The sequence below is a fragment of the Petromyzon marinus genome, chromosome 55 (genome assembly GCF_048934315.1).
Source record: "Petromyzon marinus isolate PM22_M1 ecotype Great Lakes invasive population chromosome 55, UKy_Petmar_22M1.pri1.0, whole genome shotgun sequence".
In the NCBI taxonomy this organism is placed as follows: Eukaryota; Metazoa; Chordata; class Hyperoartia; order Petromyzontiformes; family Petromyzontidae; genus Petromyzon; species Petromyzon marinus.
Window position 1 is genome coordinate 4,363,184 of NC_133721.1, and position 15,516 is coordinate 4,378,699.

General features: G+C 44.1%; 1 protein-coding gene across 1 annotated transcript in view; it reads right to left on the minus strand.

Annotated features, from left to right (window-relative positions):
- The window catches only part of LOC116954483 (zonadhesin-like), a 70,861-nt gene that overhangs the window by 49,310 nt on the left and 6,035 nt on the right, over window positions 1-15,516 (minus strand). The window contains exons 4-16 of the mRNA XM_076052227.1: window positions 14,617-14,778; window positions 13,456-13,550; window positions 11,811-11,895; window positions 8,531-8,578; window positions 7,219-7,466; window positions 6,785-6,959; window positions 6,408-6,519; window positions 5,986-6,083; window positions 5,414-5,590; window positions 4,575-4,777; window positions 4,218-4,365; window positions 1,006-1,068; window positions 662-724 (exon numbers count right to left, since the gene is read on the minus strand). Coding sequence (XP_075908342.1) covers window positions 662-724; window positions 1,006-1,068; window positions 4,218-4,365; window positions 4,575-4,777; window positions 5,414-5,590; window positions 5,986-6,083; window positions 6,408-6,519; window positions 6,785-6,959; window positions 7,219-7,466; window positions 8,531-8,578; window positions 11,811-11,895; window positions 13,456-13,550; window positions 14,617-14,778 — 1,677 coding nt within the window. The remainder of the gene's footprint in view (window positions 1-661; window positions 725-1,005; window positions 1,069-4,217; window positions 4,366-4,574; window positions 4,778-5,413; window positions 5,591-5,985; window positions 6,084-6,407; window positions 6,520-6,784; window positions 6,960-7,218; window positions 7,467-8,530; window positions 8,579-11,810; window positions 11,896-13,455; window positions 13,551-14,616; window positions 14,779-15,516) is intronic.

Here is a 15,516-nt window from a genome sequence, read left to right on the forward strand (position 1 = left end):
TTTACGAAATTTAGTTTTATGCCTGTTTTTGAAAAACACAACATTTGGAATTGCCATTTATATTTATAATACTGATTCTTTAGCCTGATATACATTTTATAATTCCTAATGAAGCAACAATTTATATATTCTTGGTTCTTTTTGCAATCGAAACGTCGTGAGAATTTAATTGGTGGATTTTTATTCTTTTATTATTTCCCTTCCACGTGACTTTACCGAAAGAACCAAGAATACGAATCCCTGCAGTCACGAATGCTTTAAATGGAAACATTTTATATATTGGATATTATTTTCATAGGCTCTCATTTATGATACTTTCATCATTACTGTGAAAGTTAAGAGCACTGTAATCTCAGGTTGATGTCTGTGCTGTCCATATATAATTGGTGTTGACAATGCTGATGGTGATTGTATTTATGTAGGAAATGCAGTTGCTCGTACATCTCTAGACACAGAGGATTCAACAGGTGGGACCTCGGTGCCTTCATTGCATACAGAACGTTACAGGCAAGAATTGAATTATTTGTGAAGGATAATATTTATGTTTATAATAATCGTGAACCTTTAAAAAATATAATTTACCATCAGGCATTGTTAGAAATAAGCACAATAACAATGACGGTGCTGTGATCTCAGTGTCATTTGTTTTGGGCATATTTACCTGTTGTTGATCCTGCTGGAGAATTTGGTGCTGATGTTGATTCGAACGATGGAGCCTCAGTGCCTTTATATAGCAAAGAGCACAGCAGGGAAATGTATGTTTTTTTGGTGCTTCAGTCGTCATTGTGAAAAATACATCTTTCAGCATTAAAATTGGAATGAGTCTCGATAAATTATTGTTCTGAATTTTATTATCTTTGAAAGCGGTTTATGCGTGTGGTTTTAAGTGCAAGAGTGTACACAATAGAATTGTATTTATTATTGCAGCAAAATGAATTATGCTTCGTTGTAAAATGTCTTGATGTAGTGCTGTAGTATTTTCATCTTTATAATGTGTGCATTTACTTGGTGATGATATTGCTGATGGTGACTTTGTTGTTGGTGTTGGAAATTCAGTTGCTGGTAAATCTGTAGACATAGTTTCATAGTTTTCATTTATTTGGTATAGCCCTGTGAGCCATTTGGCTCTTGAATCGGGTGCAACCGCAACAAACAAAAAACAAAAACATTAACAAAAAAACATCTTAAAGTGACTATGTGACTGTGCAAACAGAAAATCCAGGAAAAAACATCAAAATATTCCTGAAATAGCACCGTACACCAACGCTGTGTGCAAAAATCCCAGTGGGATGCAAGTCAAACAACAACAAGAAAACTTAGATTAAGGCCATCAGTATAACTCCATACTACCATAAACAAAAACATGGGTAAACCAAAAAACTTTTAGAAATCACCAAAATAAAGCCATAAATGCAATGTAACAGTGATCATAGGAACTGTGACCGAATTTTAAACAATAAACTACATAAAAAACATGTAACACCAAACCCTAGAGCCACAGCTGGCTGCATGAGTCACTCCACAAACAACAGGAGCATCAGTCGGAGTATCACATTTTTCAATGCACCTTTAAGATCAGCACACTAAATCAAAATACAGATAATACTTTGCAGCGGTCATCCGAAGCTAAACATTTTGTTTTAGGCCACTGAATAGCAGTGGCAGCAGTTTTTAGTGAAGATCTCAAAACTGTGGAGAAGCTGGTGCTGATTCGAAAGGAGGGGCTTCGGTGCCTTCATTACATAGAGAATGTTACACTGCTGGCAGGAAAGGGGGTCTGCAGTTACAGCAGCCCTGTAGTCTGGCGTTTTTGCCTTCCCCTAACCGGCTGTGTGCGGCTTACGCTACGGTACAAATGTCCGCGCGCCGAACGGGGGAAATCCCGCCCGGCGCGAATGTCTGTTCCCCTCCATTTGAGGGAGCCGCTCGATTTGGGTACTGCGGGGTACCGAGCTATAGCACAAACGTTGGTGTCTGATGACCAGGAACCTTGTGTTCAGGTTCAAAATGCTGGGTTGGACACCAAGATCATTCAGGAAAGTACGGGGTTGGCTCATGCGGCTCCGGCACGTCCGGTAGGGGGCGTTGTCGGGAATGCGAGTGTGGAGCCTTGCACGTGACGAACCAGAGATGTGATTAGTTGCTGTACTGTCCGCCCCTCTCGCCTTGAACCGGTAATCACGCCGCGCGAATTCATCTCATCTCCATATTGCTGGGGCCGAGTGTTGAGTGCGTCCGGCATCCCCTGAACGGTCGCGCGTGCCGGTTTCGCAGGCTTCGAGGGGGATGGACCTGCCGGCCTGGCCTGCTGCTCTTTGTGAGGAGCCGGGTCTGGCGGAACATTGACACATTCCCTGCGGTTCCTCCAGTGGTGCGAGCCACCTCCCCTGTGGGGGGGGGGCCCGGCATCACGGACCTGCTCAAAGACTCGTACGCGATCCTCTTGCACGCACCCTCCCGCGTTGTCGGTTGTTCGTCGCGCCCGCTGAGTCGCGGCGGTTATTGGTTCATCCTGGCCGCCATTGTGCTCAAGTGCATTGTTACACGATGAAGATGGCAGGTGTGATGGTTATGGGGGATCCCGTGTGTTACACGTTTTTTATTATTGTTGGTATGGTGTTGTATCGTGATTCACTTGTACGCTCGCTCCCAAGCTTTCGGTTGCTTGTCGCGCTCGCTGAGTCGCGGTGGTCATTGATTTAACCTTGCTGCCATTGTGCTCGCGTCCGTCGTTACACGATGAAGGTGGGAGATCTGATGCTAATGGGGGATCCCGTGGTTCACGCTGTTCTTTTATATTGTTGTTAAGATGGTGTGGTTATGGTTTTGTTGGTTTCCACTCTTCTCCCTGTTGGTTTGTACATTTGTATATAGTGTAATTTTTGTACAGGTGGGTTGGGGTATTTATATCTGTTCTTATTATCGTTGAGGCACAGTGTTTTTTTTTGCTTGTTGCATTTCATTTAATGTTCATTGCGGGGGGAGTTGACAGCCGGGACGGCTGGATGCTACGAAGGGGGGGGGGGGGGTGATGTAGTGACATCAGGGATGTCACTGTATGGTGCCGGCCCGGAAGGGTCGTGTCGTTCGATGTTCCTACTGTACATCGTGGACAGCACCGTGTGGGTGGCTGTGTGTAGTACCAGCCCTAGCGGTGCTTGGCGAACACTGGGATAGTGCGGGCACCACACACAGCATGTGGTGGGGGCTCCCTCGAGGGGGAGGGGGTGAGCGTCAGCCCAGGGGCAGGGTTGCCCCGAGCCATGGCACTCTGGTTGACCCCGTAAACACGTGATCCGGAATGTCCACACAGGGGGCCCCGGGTGGGGGGACTGGTGGGTGATCACGTGTCCGGAGGGAGCTCTTGAGAAGGTTCGAGAGGGAACGAAAATGTTCAGGAAGGCGGGCGGGGCCGAGGGCGGAGCGGCCCTGACCAGAGAGGGATATAAGGCGGGTCCCTGAGAGGGACCAGGGTCACTGCATTCTACAAGCTGGAAGCTCACCATCTACAAGCGGGAAACTCTACGTCTCAAGCTGAAGCTCTCCGTCCTACAAGGCATCCATGTGGTCGGAGACCCGTGTGAGGGATCGACCCTTCGTAGCAGTAACTCGCTGTAGTCTGGTAAAGGGGCAGTTACCCCTATGTGTTACAGTGTTACGGTGTTACAAATAAAAGTGTTGCCTCTAAAAGGAACATCTGCGACTCCGTTGGACCCACTACACAATGAATAATATTTCGGACACATTTTCAGTTAATGCTCATTATGAGTGGGCAGGTCAACCATGATTGTAAAACAACATGTTAAGTTTTACGTATGGCCTGGTTGAATTCCGAGCTACCCCTGCTTCATGATTAATTATTGCATATGCTATGGCAATAATTCAACATGTCAACAAAATACTTCTTTTACGAAACAATAAAGACAGACAACACATTCTACATACATTCTGTTCAGCAACCTTCCAATGGCTTGCTATGTTACGGCGCTACAGAAGTCATTATTAGGTATGCATCCCTATTCTATCTAAGTAAGAAACATGTTTTTGTAGAATTTATATGTTTTGAATTATCCATATTTAGTTTTATCCGGGAAACCCCTCCACACCATTACACTGGATAAATTAGTGTACAGTTTTGGGGTGTGATCATCTAGACCTGGAGAACAATGTTTCATAGCATTATATGTAGACTGAAAAATCACGCAGGAAGCACTCACCCTGTCTGTGACAGCCCAGGATGCCATCCTCCACACTGCAGATCTCATCGTCCTTACAGACCCAGGCATCACAGCTCACATTGCCGCCAGGATTGACACAGATGCAGCGCTTGCTGCAGTCATGCGACTCAAACCAGCTCTCCCTGAGCTGAGATACAAATGCAATGTCTTTAGAAACATCTCAGTTGACCTTTTAGCTATTATTATGATGACGAGTAAATAAATAAAAACACATGAATGCTTTTGACTGTGACTTGAAATCCTATTTTTTATTAAGGAAGATTCAAACTTGTGTTGGCCTGCATCAAACACAAATCCTAGGATAGGGATTTACGTACATATCTTTGCTTAGCTCACCGGATGGTAGTGGCCATTGTTATCCAGGCAACCGCACTGATCTGTAGGGACACACTTGTCCCCAGAGAGGACAAAGCCGTCGTCACAGACACAGCCCTCTGCACATTGCTGGTTGCAGCCACCCGGGAGACTTGCGTTGCTGCAGGTGGCCGGGCACGGTGGGGCACAGCTCTCATAGTGGCTGCCCGGTTCACACGGGAATGCTGTGGGTGTCACACACAACAATAATCTTGACTAATCTTTAATTTCCAATGGTGCTTAAATACTTCAAAACATAAAACACCTTGAGCCACATATTATCTCAAACATTCAAAGGCGGTTTTACACGTAGGCTTTCGTGACCAATATCCATACTAGAGGTTGTTTTGGGTTAGATCGCGTAAATATTCAAAGGCGGCTGGATATTGGCAGCTGACTCTGGGCAGCACAAGGTGACTGAGCACCAGCTTGTCATCGGAATTAGTCTGCCAGTAAGAGCAATGTTGTTATTTGTAATCCAGATCGAGTAATTGGCAGATCATTTTACACATTTGGCAAATTTCAACAACACCATCACACAAAAGCCTACTTTGTTTAAAATGTCAGGGAATCTGTAGCGTCCAATGTAAAGCAGATGGTGAGTATTTATGGTTAATACACCTGCACTATTAACAATGCGTCTCTCATGCAATGGAAAACCCTAGTTAGGTTTGAATTTCACTTATCATATTAAAATCCCACGGTATATCTAGGCATCTATAGATTATCAGATTTACAATCACATGTCCATCAAATCACAATCAAATTTCATGGCTGGGCAATCAGTGTGGCGGTGACATCACAGCAGGCGGTGCACTCACGGCAGAAGGTGTTGTTCCTCCACGTGACGATGACCCCAGCTTGGGCGCACTGGTCGGCGTAGGCCTGCAGGGCCTGGCACAGCGAGCCGTGGTCCCCACCCGTGGCACACAGGTCGAACACGCAGTTGTCGAAGAAGACTTGTGGAGGCAGCACCGCGTGGCACTCTTTGAAAGCTCCTGATGGAAGTGAGAAATACGATGTCAGTGTTAGCAGCATTGGCACATCACTCCTCTTGATGCAGCAGCGGTGAAATGGTTTGTGCACTGTGCTCCCATTAATAGCAAAACAACTTTGAACGCTAATTATCTGTAGAAACAATTTCATCATGGATCGCGAAATAGTTTTGAAAAAAATACGTGTAATAAGAATTTCCTAGCCTCTATATATTTTAAAGTGATAACAATTTTAAAAAGCATTATGCCAACTAGAATTGAATGCCCATCACACAGGTAAACTTGTTGTGGGTATAGCTCCATGGAGTGGAAATGCCACAATGTCTGCAATCTAATGAAGTCCATTCTCATGCATAGTTATGAGTTAACAGCTGAACTTAACAGAGAGCAATACCCACCCTCAGGGCCAGTGATTATTCCACAGAACGTATCCGATTCATACAGGTTCTTGTCATTCTCATCACATGGAGGTATTTCCCCGGTATCATCTTGGCAACTGTCAACAAACACACGCGCAGGTTAACCTCACCGAGTTTGAAAGAGAAAACATCACTTGGAACATAGTCACAGTCGTCATTACCATCATCATCATGAAGATAACTCACTGTAGCCCAAACAGCTGACACAAATACAGCATCAGTGGCACAATAGTCAGATCTAATGTAAGCATGGGGCCCATGTTTGGCACTTCTTGTCTATCTCGAGCTCGAATGGCTGTCAATACCAATGCCTTCCATGTGTATTATCCAGAGGCTTTTGCAATGGCACTGTTGTAATTATCAGACACGCATGGAAATAGTTGAGAAGAACGGATACTCACTCATCATCAGAACTGTTGAACACTCTCCAGCTATTTCCCAGCTCGCTTGATGAGGCCGCTGCTGACCCATCTGGCTTCAGATTGTCATCTGAGCCATCTCCATTAAAGTTCCCTGTAAAACAACACAAATCGTTCCATTAGTAGTTGCAATTCAAATGGTTTATGTGAAAAACGGCACTTGCTCGATGAAATGCATATTTAACTTTTCCATTTTTGTTAGAATTCGTGGCTGATAATGCTCAATGGTCCTTACTGCAGCTCATCCATGGCTGATATCTTTGCATATTCTGTCAACTGCAATCACATTAAGATTTTATTAATTCTACAGTGTGAAGTCAGTTGCTTATTGTGTCACTTCTCTCAGCAGATCAACTCACCGCAGATGCCGCACAGTTCCCCCGTGTATTCTCCAGGCACGACTATCTCCACATGGTGGTTCCCATCAAACCGAACAACCAGATTGAAATCGGTCTCGAGCACAACGTAGGATCCACTCAGTTGGATGTACACCCCCGAAATGAAGAACGGAGGAGTCAAACGCAGCCCATCCACCTGCACAACAGAGGTGACACAATTGACACAGTCGAGATGATATTCTACCGCAATTACATTTAAATGCGTGACGTGAGGACATAGGACACGGCGTCACCGCATCATCTGCAAGCGTCACGTTCATTGTGTGTGTGACGTCACAGCCTTGGGTTTTACAGTGCAGCAACAAACTGGCACCTGCTGAGTGGGACCGGCGAGCTTGGTGGGACTCGGTCCTGCAATGAAGAAACAAGAGGTACTGTGCAAGCGCAGGCCTCACCAGCACCCGGCGCCCTTGGCCCAAGGTGATTCTGTGGCCGTAGACCTCCACGTGGACCTCTTTGACGTAAGACACGGCCGTGCTGCCGCCACGGTGCTCGTTTGTCGTCTCCACGTTGAAGTGGGGCAGGTTGGAGCTCTGGTTGCACGGGATGGATGCGGTGTAGGTGCACGTGCCCATGAAGTCGTGGGCGACCCCGTCAAATGTCCAGTAATGAGGGTCTCCACAAATGCTGCAGTGTCCTGGTTCTGAAAGTTACGAACATCATTGCATAATACAAGTGACGGTTGTAAATGTTACCAGCACGTACATATATGCTGGGAATTGGCAGCAGGCTTTGCTGGCTTTCCATCAGCTTTAACATCGCACGTTTCCCAGAAGTATATGAACATATAATTGATTAAAATGACACCTATTTGGATTCAGCACCTTTAAAACCTCTAGATAAGACTTCCATGAGAAAAAAGAATAGTTAAACATTTGAGCACACTCCGAAATTTGGGATCTGAAAGAAACATGTATACATGTTATATTTAAACTTATGTCAATTATACTCTGTACCATAGAACACTTAAAACAAAGATTGTTTAAAATATATAAGTTTTCCATTTTTGCGCCTAATTATGCGGGACCAAAAGTTTTCAGATATGACTTTTTTATCACTGGATATATAAAACATATATTTTTTATTAAATACTGCTATTACTCATACTACTTAGTTTATGACATCTGTTATGATACTACTGTAGTATGATGGCCGGGATGGTATGACCGTGCACATTACGTCTCAATCATGTCTCTCGGATGACATGGCTCTGTTCAACATCAATAAAGCCACAATAGTATGTATGTGCGTATGTTGAACTTCTTTCACACTGTATGTCGCTAATTGTGTTAATCGGAGTTGCGGAACTGAAAGGTTGCATGGATAATCATGAAAAAATATAACATGCCCTTTATCAATGCACTGCTACTGTAGATGAAGGCCTCCCCCAGGCCATATTAGTAATGTGGGTTTAACCATACTTCACCACGCTGGTCAGTGCTGATTGATGAAGGGTGGGGGGGGGGGGGTTGTGAGGCAGGACCAGTTCAAGCATCACTTCCCACTGATATTAGCCGTGGCCAGGAATCAAACCGACGTGACCCCTGTTCATAGTGCAATGCGCTAATCACTGTCCCACCACAACACTCGTTGTAGAAATATAAACATCGCGACTTGACACTGTAAACCAGTACAGCACAAGGCCTCAAACCGATGAGGCGTTTAGGTTCTCCCTGACGAACCGCACACTCCACTGCAAATTCTCACTTGGAGGTGGTGGCGTAGGTGGTGGCGTTGGTGCCGGCGTTGTTGGAGCTTCAGTTCATGAAATAAAGACAATGGGACGGTACTCGTCAACCGACGCACCCAACATTTATTCATAAGAGCACTCTTTTATCTGCTGTGTTATGCACAGTGTTTCATCAATATTAATGCTGCAATGATGAAACAATAATAGTCCAATCTTGATTTGAAGTTTTCGTGACTGCAGGAATGCATACTCTTTGGTTCTTTCGGTAAAGTCACGTAAGTAGAAAAAATAAATCACGACGTTTCGATCGCAACACGAGTAATCGCCATCAGGTAGAAAGACACAGCAGTAGAACTGCTGAACAAGAAAGGGCTGTTGCAACAAGAGGTTATGTATAGGTTTGAGGTGGGTGTCAGCCAAGGGCAAGTAGGCGGGGTCAGAGATGGAAAGGAGTCGCCCGATGCAGCTGCACTTCCATGCCCTCGTCGAGGAGGCCGCTCTCCTTCTATCTTACAGCTACATACTAATTTCTCACATTAACATCACTAGCCCCGGCCACTTCGTTATGACCCTTGGGCTACACCCATTTCAAACCTTTTAAAACAGTCTGCTTCAGCAGCAGACCATGCTTTCACACTTGATGACGGACGCTTGTGTTGCGCCTGAAACGACGTGATTTATTTTATTTTATACCTACGTGACTTCACCGAAAGAACCAAAGAGTCCAGTACGCAAAATCCGTAATTTGATCTCTTCTGTGAAGGATGTGATTCCTGACATGCAATACCTAGGTGTCTACAGACTAAGTTGTGTCTGCGGTAGCAGTTACATCGGGGAAACGAAACGACATGTCTCGGACCGTGTTCGCGAACACAAGTCAGATTTGAAACATGGCAGAACCAATACCTCTGCCGTGGATGATCACTGTTTTAACGCGGTCGGTTCACACGATATTGTTTTTTGCCGAGACCAAGGTACTCTGCAAACCTTCGGGCTACCATCAAAGATTTGCCCTTGAAGCCATCCAGATATATAAACACAGACAATTTCAACCGAGAAGATGGGTACAAACTAGGCAATCATTGGAAGGATGTTATTAACCAGGTAAGTCTTAACTTGCTGTGATGTTTCCATCCTTCCTGCCGTTGTTTAGCAGTTATTTACGACTCTCTGAATTCTCACTGGCACGGCCACCGTTACGGTGGTTCTCCGATGTTGATACGCTGGCCTCTCACTGTGCAGCAGCCAACGCCGCAGCTTGTGTTGCCCACGAAGTGGCGCTATGCCCGGTCCTCTGACACAGACATGCTATCTTCACTAACATATTCTAGATTTAAAGCTTTCGTGACTACAAGGATCCATACTCTTTGGTTCTATTGGGTAAAGTCACGTAGGTAAAAAATAAAATAACAAAAATCACGACGTTTCGGCCACAACACAAGCGGCCTTCATCAGGTGAAGGGACGAGACTGTCTGGAGGACAGCGCTGGAGTGAAAAAAGCCACGCTCAGATCACGACCTTTAAGCTGTGTGAGAAGAAACAAAGCACCTTGACAAAGGAATTAGCATATAATTTAGCATTGAAATGGCTCATTGAAATAGCTAAGTTAAAGTATACACATCCGCAGAGGCACCCCTTGACAAAGGAATTAGCATAGAATTTAGCATTGAAATAGCTGAGTGATTAGCTTGTAACTGGTCACAGAAATAGCTAACATAGCCACTGCTGCCCTCCTTTATCCTCGATGTAACGGCAGCTCTCGCTGTTCTATAGGCTGTATGTCTCTCCTATGAACGCAGCTGTTGTACGTGCGGCGACGGTGCTCGTGTGCGACTACGGGGCTCATTTCCCATTGTGCTCGTTCGCATTAACATGCCAATCTCTCCCTTTAACGCAGCTGCTGTGCGTGCGTGCGGCGACGGGGCTCCTTTCCATCTCTGAACCTGCCTACTTGCCCTTGGGTGACACCCACCTCAAACCTATACATAACGTCTTGTTGCAACAGCCCTTTCTTGTTCAGCAGTTCTACTGCTGTACCTTTCTACCTGATGACGAGTGCTTGTGCTGCGATCGAAACGTCGCAATTTATTATTTATTTTTCTACCTATATGACTTTACTGAAAGAAGCAAAGAGTAATAATAGTCCAATTTTTACGCGCTCAAATTTCATGACCGTGCATTCAAAGTTCGAGCGCGACTCAGGACGCTCGGAGCCTCGCTCGGAGTTCCCCAGAAAGCTCAAGAAGCTCGCCAAAAATGTGTGTCTACGGGTGCTTCGTGAAGGTAGAAGGAGACTGGATGCTGCTGCATCCAATTACAGATGGAGGGAGCTGCTGCAGAGTGAGCAGTGAAGCTCGGTCTGACAGGAGGCCAAGCAAAGAGCACGGTGACAGAGGGCCGCAACCTTTTGCTTGAATCGTGCAGATATGGGGAGCGAGCACGGTGATTTTTAGCAAAGCAGAACAATCTGTTCCACCATGCCCCATGTCGACGGCAGGGCACGGCAGATCTTTTTGTAGTATTTGTAATTGTGATGGGAACCTATGATACAGCAGGCGAGGGTGTTATCTGCGGCAATTGAGGGCATGGGACGGATGTGCCGAAGAGCTGTGAGATGGCAATTGCATGCTTTGGTTACGTCGTGCACAGTATGCAGTTGTAGTAAACTGCCAAGGCCACTTTAAGCAAGGCCATTTGGAGAGCACACCATAAGAGCCTTTTGTCAATCGTGAGCCTGCAGTGCCATGGTAGAACTTATACCACTGTGTGAGCAAACACATCTCCAATACAGGGCATAGGCATGCTCATTCACAGGGAAATTGCCAGTTTATAATGGTATGAGTAGCCTCTGAAAATTTAACAATTTAACTTTACACAACCACACACGATATGGCTGTAATTGGGGTTTTCGGAGTAGAGTGACATCTTTTGCATCGTGATTAATATATGTATGTTGAACTTTTCCACCGTATGTCGCCAACCATGCTAATTAGAGGTGCGGGGGAAATGCAGGTGAAACATTCTCTCGCGTTTGTAGAGGTGGTCCGTGTGTGCATCGATGACCAAACGAGTGCAGAAACAAATACAAGGCACACGTTTAGATAGGAAATCATTTTTCTACATTACCAACAGTGATGTACCAAAAGATGAGGCATCACAAATACAGCTACAAATATGTATCTAGAGACATGCAACCAATGTGTCCTGTGCTGTAATCCTGGAATTTAATCTAGAATGCACATGTCAATTAGGACGGTTTTATATGAATACTGCCACTACGACAACCTCATATTTACCTGAAGGCTCACAGACTGAGATGCAGACGCTGTCCACAGCAATATCGCTCTCAGGTGTCCCTCCACGCACTCCTTCGATGGCAAACTGCACAAAGATACAAAGCAATGTCACGTATTATAGTGGACGTCTGACGTGAGAATTTTAATGATCGTGCTGTTTGTTGGAGTGGGACCACTCGCATATATGCGACGCTTTGGTGGGAACATCAAGGGACCAGTGCCGGGCGATTCCCACTGCGACTGGTCCCAATCGCGATGCGGCTCTTTGATGGAATACGATGCCCAATGGGATCATCAATTGCATTGCGAATTCATGGTATTTCCTAGGCTTCTAACAATTGACCACAGTAACTATACGAATATTTACAATTTTTGGTCGCGCTTTGATTACAATAATGAATGACTCTCTCTATATATACACATTAGCATATAGGTTATATAACTAAACTGTTGATTCTCACATGCACGGTTTAATGCGTGCATCATTACTTTAATTATATTTTCTGTGGGGAATATCCAGAGCATGCAATCTGGTGGTGATTCTCTGAACAACTGCTAGGCTGTCACAGAGTTCCCATTCAACTCCACGGCAATTGTCCTGTCTCCATTCGAATAGCCCAAGAATCACCTCCTTCATTTAAAGTAGAAGCAGGAATCATCAATTTAATTATTGGGGATTCTCGAACTGTGCAGCCCAGGAAGTGTCCACAGAATTCCAATTCATATGATTGGAACTCGCAGGAACACAAACGCATATTTAATGCACGAACCAAGGTAATAAAAAATGTAAATATAGGAAGTGGGTTAATACCCATGGACTAAAAAAATTCTAAGTTGCATCATGATTTTTAAATTTTGATTTAAAGTTTTCGTGACTGCAGAAATTCATATTCTTAGCTCTTTCGGTAAAGTCACGTTGTTTTATATATTTTATTATTTAATGTTTCCCTTCAACGTGACTTTACCGAAAGAGCTAAGGATATGCATCATGATTTGTTTAATCAACTGATACGATTGGCACTTAGTTGAGATGTATGACACGAGATCTCTTGAAATGCACACAACTCATTAATAACGCAACGTTCTTTTCAAAAGTGTTCAGTTTCATGAAATGTAAACATAAAGAAACAATAAAACGTGCGTGCATCATTTGTATGTATGCATGTTGAACTACGTATCCAACTGTGCTAATCGGAGGTGCAGGGGAAGGACAAAAAATTTAACACAAACACCAGAAACCATTTACACGGTTTTTTAAAGTTTCAACACTTTAAATTAATTGCACAATTTTTAAATGAATCAGGGGTTTGCACAACGTTTGATTTAATTCAGCTGTATTCAACCCAAAGTGTTCAACCCCAGCCCACGCTTGATTTGAATAAAGGGTGGTGCAGTGTTCAAATGAATAGCCATGCACACAGTGGGGAATCGTAAACAATTAAAAGTACATTCTAATTGAGTCGTAATCTTCGCAGTTGTTGAGACCCCCCCCCCCACCTCATTAATTAGTATTACAAATCTGAACCTCACCAAATACAACTGCACACCTTTCAAATCTAAGCCACACACACATATATAATCGGCAGTGCTTCAAATACAGTAGACACACATACAGAACTACATTGCATGTAAGGGATTCTCTTACTTGCACATTTCCGGACTCAGGGAACATGACTCGAGCTAAAATCCACTGTTCTCCCTGGTTTCCCTGAACAGTCCACACGGGTTGTCCATTGACGGCTGCGGTCAGTGTGGGTGATACAGAAGGTTTGTTACACGGCTGGAAGCGGAGCATAAGGGTGTGCAACTGACAAACAAATACACAAAGTTACACGGAGATAAAACCATCATCCCCATTAAAACCATCATCCCCATTAAAAACCATCATCCCCTATAAAACCATCCCCATTAAAACCATCATCCCCATTAAAACCATCCCCATTAAAACCATCTTCCCCATTAACACCATCTTCCCACTTACAACCATCATCCCCATTCAAACCAGCATCCCCATTAAAACCATCATCCCCATTCACACCATAATCCCTATTTAAACCATCCTCATTAAAACTATCATCCCCATTAAAACCATAATCTCTATTAAAACCATCTTCCCCATTAAAACCATCTTCCCCATTACAACCATCATCCCCATTTAAACAGAGTTTAGTTTATATTTTGACTTAAAGCTTTCGTGACTGCTGGGATTCATATTCTTGGTCCTTTCGGTAAAGTCACGTAGAAGGGAAACAATAAAATAATAAAAATATAAAACAATAAAATTATCACGACGTTTCGACTGCAACACAAGCAATCATCATCAGGTGTGAAAACCACAAGATAATTTTGAAAAAAGTGGCGGTTATTTTTAACGTTAGCACCATGGAGAGAGATTTGACAGTTTGTTCAGATGGATGAGTCCATCTATGTTCGGATGCTTACCTGCACCACCATACTCATGTATACATTCCCAGGTTCGCATTGGCTGACATGTACACTGAAGTGTTCAAGACAGTGATATGATATCTTCTGTGCATACATATGTACTTGCAGTAGTGTGTAGAGCAACATTTAATATTTACAATACGAATGATAATTGTATCTAAAGACTTATACATGAGCTTAGTTACTACCGTTTCATCTGGACACAATGCCTACTAAATCTTGTCTTTAAAGCAACCCTTAGTTGGCAATATGGCCTTTCATCCAAATTGAAATGAAAACAAGTGCATATCTTCAATTACATCATGACAGATTAACTACTGGCAAAGCCTGACAGCTGTAATGGAGATAAAAGCCTCTGTACCTTTGTTGATGTAAACGTTGATGGCCATGTTCTCTGCTGACCCATACAGGAAGTAGTGGAAGCTCAGGACGAGGCACCCAGAGGAGGGGAGAGCCGGACTCTCCAGCAGCAGTGCCGTTCCAGGGGCGTTGTACTCAGAGTCCAGCAGCAGGTAATTCCCAACTACACACAGCACAGTTAACATAGTTGTCCACACACACACACTGCTGTATTCACTAAAACAGTGATCCACACACACTGCTGTATTCACTAACACAGTGATCCACACACACTGCTGTATTCACTAACACAGTGATCCACACACACACACTGCTGTATTCACTAACACAGTGATCCACACACACTACTGTATTCACTATCACAGTGATCCACACACTGCTGTATTCACTAACACAGTGATCCACACGCACACTGCTGTATTCACTATCACAGTGATCCACACACACTTTGGTGTATTCACTAACACAGTGATCCACACACACTACTGTATTCACTATCACAGTGATCCACACACTGCTGTATTCACTAACAGTGATCCACACACACTTTGGTGTATTCACTAAAACAGTGATTCACACACACTGCTGTATTCACTAACACAGTGATCCACACACACTTTGGTGTATTCATTATCACAGTGATCCACACACTGCTGTATTCACTAACACAGTGATCCACACACACTTTGGTGTATTCACTAACACAGTGATCCACACACACTACTGTATTCACTAACACAGTGATCCACACAAACTGTTGTATTCACTATCACAGTGATCGATACACAGTCTGTTGTATTCACTAACACAGTGATCCACACACACTGCTGTATTCACTAACACAGTGATCCACACACACTTTGGTGTATTCACTAACACAGTGATCCACACACACTGCTGT